This window comes from Sardina pilchardus, chromosome 2 (assembly GCF_963854185.1).
Source record: "Sardina pilchardus chromosome 2, fSarPil1.1, whole genome shotgun sequence".
Classification (NCBI taxonomy): Eukaryota; Metazoa; Chordata; class Actinopteri; order Clupeiformes; family Clupeidae; genus Sardina; species Sardina pilchardus.
This window is the reverse complement of record NC_084995.1, coordinates 43,367,604-43,372,563: the sequence shown is the minus strand read 5'-3', so window position 1 is coordinate 43,372,563 and position 4,960 is coordinate 43,367,604. Positions and strand designations below refer to the sequence as shown.

At 46.9% G+C, this 4,960-nt stretch overlaps 1 protein-coding gene across 1 annotated transcript in view; it reads right to left on the bottom strand.

Moving 5' to 3' along the window:
- slit2 (slit homolog 2 (Drosophila)) overlaps positions 1 to 2,974 on the bottom strand; it is a 123,787-nt gene extending 120,813 nt beyond the window's left edge. The window contains exons 1-2 of the mRNA XM_062552835.1: positions 1,929 to 2,974; positions 957 to 1,028 (exon numbers count right to left, since the gene is read on the bottom strand). Coding sequence (XP_062408819.1) covers positions 957 to 1,028; positions 1,929 to 2,098 — 242 coding nt within the window. The 5' untranslated portion in view covers positions 2,099 to 2,974. The remainder of the gene's footprint in view (positions 1 to 956; positions 1,029 to 1,928) is intronic.
- Between the last annotated feature and the right edge of the window lie 1,986 nt (positions 2,975 to 4,960).

Sequence of the window (4,960 nt, the reverse complement as noted above, 5' to 3'; positions counted from 1 at the left end):
CCTCTCAGGGCTCCTGGGCCCTCCACTAAACGCATGAGAGAGGAGCACAGCCTCTCAGGGCTCCTGGGCCCTCCACTAAACAACCCCATTCACATCAAGACTTGCACTCTCAGTGGAACATTAAGATGTTGAGCATTGCCCCGGCCGAATGTTGCGCCTGGCTGAAGCTGTGACGTGATTGACAACCCCCCGCATCCACCTGACGGAACCCCGTCATAGCCCCCCACCCCACCCCACCCCGAGGTGAGAGGAGACACCCGACACCCCCGCCACAAAAAAGCCACTCCTGCACATACAGACACAACGCTGGAGGGGCCGAGGAGAAGAGGAAGAGACAGAGACATAGAGAGAGAGAGAGAGAGAGAGAGAGAGAGAGAGAGAGAGAGAATCCTAACCTGAGGATGTGACAGAGAACCTGTTCTTACACGATCTCTCTCTCTCTCTCACTTCTACACCCACAAACACACACACACACTCTCTCTCTCTCACACACACACACACACACACACGCATTCCGTCCCACAGAAGCATGGGGGCACATTCCAATAATGCAATCACTTAGGCAAATCAATGTTATCTTTGTCAGCAGAGCATTTCCTAGATCATGCCTTTAATAGCTTCTTAAATCAGGCTGTCCAAACTTGTCCCTGCATTGTCTCACTGGGAGAGGATATCACATATTACACCCAAAACAAGGGATGACTGCACTGGGGGAATTGCTGGAATTCCTGAGAGGCTATTAATACGTAAGAGATTAATGTCACATTGATTAAGTACCTATTTCCATGTGTTTTAATTATAATTGATTCCAATTATCAAGTGCACAGCTAAATCACGCCCATATCAAGATAACATGATAACATGTCTATTCAAAAACGCAAGAATAGAGCTACGCACTGACTGTACATTCATATGAGGTTCATTCGAGTTAAAGTAAATGGAAATGGAATACTCACAAAACTCTGAGATGCCTCAATCCAGCAAAATCTGCTTTAGTGATTTTTGTCAGGTTGTTTGCATTCAAATCCCTGTGGAGAGATAATCATGACGAGAATAATAAGTGGAAAGAACTTAATGGATAAACCAAATCAACGAAACGAACCCTCGTTCCTTGAACCAAATATGTAGATAAATAAAATAGAAATGGATACTTGTAAAATGAACTATAACAGCAAAACCAGCTACGCGCCAAAGTGGCTATTTCTTTTGGATCTGAACTTTTAATCAGCCCTCTGATTAATGTGGTATTTAATACAGGTTTAATAAAGGTATTTGTAATAAATAATCTAAGATATATACGAATGTAATGAGAATTTTAAATAATACTGTGCTTCAATTATACAGAATTAATCATTTGACTAATTTGAAGACTTCAACGGCAATTGGCCTACAGGCACCGCAGCTGTAGGAGAAGTGCGAATAGCCTGAGAAACACATTTAAATCAGTGCATACTTGTGTTTTAGGGTGCACTGGGTTTCAATGAAACTGCACAACGTGCTCACAATTTTCCGTTATGTGACTAAACGCCAGCAAAAACTATAACTGCAGAAACAACCACAATAAGTTAAAAGTTTAACAGTTAATAGCCTATAATTAATTAAAGTAGGCCCTGGGAAGGTAGAGCGTGGTTTGCGGATATCTGCTGATATTTGCCTGTGTGAATAAATATTTTCCTTGTTTTTATTTGTTTGGTACAGGCAGCTGGATCTATCTCGAGGCCCGTGGGTCCAGATTAACCGCACCGACGCGCTCGTGGTTTTACACTGCAACAGCGCGGACCGCAACCATAATCATTCAGAACTTTATTACATCCTAAGAAATCTGCGCTAACTGCAGCACTTAACATATTTACTCGTCCATTACCAATGAAATGATCGTTACTATAAATATACAGGACATCAATAATACTTATAAAACAGCTCCTTACAGTCGTTCTGTGTTGCGGGGGATGTTCCGCGGAACGCTGCGCAGCCCCTGACCATGGCAGTCCACCGTGGTCCCCGAACACGAGCACGGAGCCGGGCATGGCTGCGACTCCACCGCGCCGAAAAAAGCCACCAACAAACTCAGAGCCGCGGCCTGCCTAAATACGACCATAATTGCAGTAAGTTATTAGGCTGTATCCGACTTTGCTTCACTGTTAAGGAGGGTCCCCCGTGTGAGCTTTATTTCCAGCCAGACAATGAGGTGATGGTCACTTGAATCTCGAAATATTCCCGGGTTTCTCTGCCTCCTTGAAATGGTATTTCTTCACCTATAATACAGTAGAAAAATTATACTTCATAGCGTGCCATTCGACGTGAAGGTTTCAAGTGGCTTTGTAGCAAGGGCAAGATATAAAAGTCACTTGAAGGGGCGACGTAAGTGCGGCACATTGACTGGGCAGACCTCAAACACACATTCTGCGGCAGCGAGTCACACTAAGTTAAACATTTCCCTGCGATAGCCAATGTGTCCAGCCTTAATACACAAACGCGTGCGCATACACACTTCTGAAATGAGGTTCTTCGTTTACGGACACATTCACACACTTGCACGCCTGGGCGCGGGGACACCAGGTGAGAAAGCAGTTGCAGTTTTCTCTGCTTCACCGCGTGAGTTGCAGAGAGCTGTCGGTGTACGTTTGTCCAAAGAGCTTTCGGTGCACGCGCTGGCAGGTCACTCGGCGATGGGAGGTATTGATTTCCACCTCACGCATCCATCATCTTGTCACCGACAAGTCGGAAAGACTAGACCATTTAAAATCCAACTCCAGGCAGAGAGGTCTCGATCAAAGCTGCAATAAAGTGGTGGACGTGACCGGACAGGTTCGCAGGCGTCCGGCGTCTTCTCGGTTATTTGTCTCGTTTCTTTCTCACTCTGTCCGTTCACGCAGAAGTCCGCTGTGGAGGCTTCTCACCTCGATTCACGTCGGCACGTCAGACTGTCACAGCGTTCTGTCTTTTTCGTAGAGGACCTTTTCCCGACAAACACCTGATGGCGAGTGGGGTGAAGGGGTAGAACAGCACAGCTCCTCCTCTATGGTAATCAACCCGCAACCTCGCTTACACAAAGTAACTAGCGCGGTCTTCAAATCAGTCCTGATAGAGGTGCAGTCGCCGAGGGGCAGTTATCTCTTTCGCTCCGTTTTGAATATTCCAAAGATGAGGCGGACAGCGCTTTACAGAAAACGAACTAGACTAGAGACAGTATGAAATTAATGCTTTATGAAAGCGCGTAAAATTAGTTCCCAAAAATCCTCCAGACTGACTCTGACAGGCATGCCTTTTCTTAAAGGCCACTGAATTACTCTTCTTTCAAACCTTGAAAGTTACAAGGGACTTTAGCAAACTACAGTAACTTCTCAAAATTGCTGCCCAGGAAGTTAGCTCAGATTTATTTCTGTCAACAGCCTCTTGATTCCGTCTGTAAACATGGGTTGGTTAAATTCGCCGGTTTGGTTGAAGATTAACGGCAAAATCGCAGCGATTTGGGACTGTACAACTCCCTAGTTCTAAATGCATTTGAGCTATATACACAGAGTGCGACTCCGCCTCCAAGCCCTCCCCAGGCCGACTTTCGGCGGGGCACTCTGCCTTGTACGGACCTGACGCTTCACGCAAGCGTTCGACGCATCGGTGTATGATATTCTTGAGGTATCAGGTGAAATCTAAACACGGTGTAACCAAGTGACACGCAGAAAGTGGATTTACAGCTGTGAGCGTAGCAGTAAGCTAGTACATGCGGTAGTGCCCATGTTACAAGTGTGAGCTATGTCTCTGGCGCTCGTCTTCTACCGACGTGGTTTTAAAAGATGAATAGGGGCATATTAGTCAGCCATTTGGAAATGCGAAAAGTGGCATTTCAGTAGAGGGCCACCTAATGCTGTAATCTGGCCTGTGCTCGCTCTGCCGTAATCATGGCTCAGTCGGTGCTTTGTGCAATAAGAATGCGAGCAGCTCATTACCAGCCCGTTAAAGCAGCAGGAGATAGTCATCTGTGGTGGTGATAACAGCTCATTTCACTCTGGACACCGCTCTCTCAGCAAACAGGTTCCCTGCTCAACGCAGCCAGGGGGGGAGGACATAGGGGACAGAGGAGAGGAAAAGGAGAAAGGCCAGGACAGCAGAGAGGATATTCAAGAGATGCAGAAAGATCAATCACAGAGTTGGAGCAACGTAGCAATAGTGTGTGTGATTAGAAGGTGTGTTTCTCTTGAGCATCCCGGCCAGGAGCCCATCAGATAGTGAGATTGTGGGAGAGGGGGGCGTGGAGCGCTCCAGCACGACCCTACACCACCTCCATGCCACACGCCTCAGGCCACACACACACACACACACACACACACACACACACACACACCTTAAGGGGTTTCACTCATTTTAACTTACAAAGGCAGCTATGCATCTGATAAGGCGATCTGTGTGTGTGAGGGGAATTGCAGTGTCATTAAGGCACAAAAGAAGTTATCACACACCTTCACAGCATCAAACCAGGTCACAACCACCCATGCAACATTGCTGTCATTTCGGGGTCATTTACTTAAGCTTATTGAGCAGCAATAATGTACCACATATGCATATCTAATGTGTGTGTGTGTGTGTGTGTGTGTGTGTGTGTGTGTGTGTGTGTGTGTGTGTGTGTGTGTGTGTGTGTGCGTGTGTGTACGTGTGTGTGCCCGCATGTGTGTGTGTGTGTGTGTGTGTGTGTATGTGTGTGTGTGTGTGTGTGTGTGTGTGTGTGTTTGTTTGTTGGTTTTAGGGTGGTTTACGGCACCTGTGTTTTTGTTATTTTATGGCTGTTGTGATTGCTGCAAACAGTTCTCCATCTGGGAGTGAGTGACCAGTGCTGCCCTAACCAGATGGAGGCCATCCCCACCCGGCGACATCTGCTGCCCCTGCTACAGGCCTCGCCACATGTCCTCAAACAGGTCCTCTCCTCTTGTCCCGCACAGCCCCCTGCATGGAGACACATCAGTGG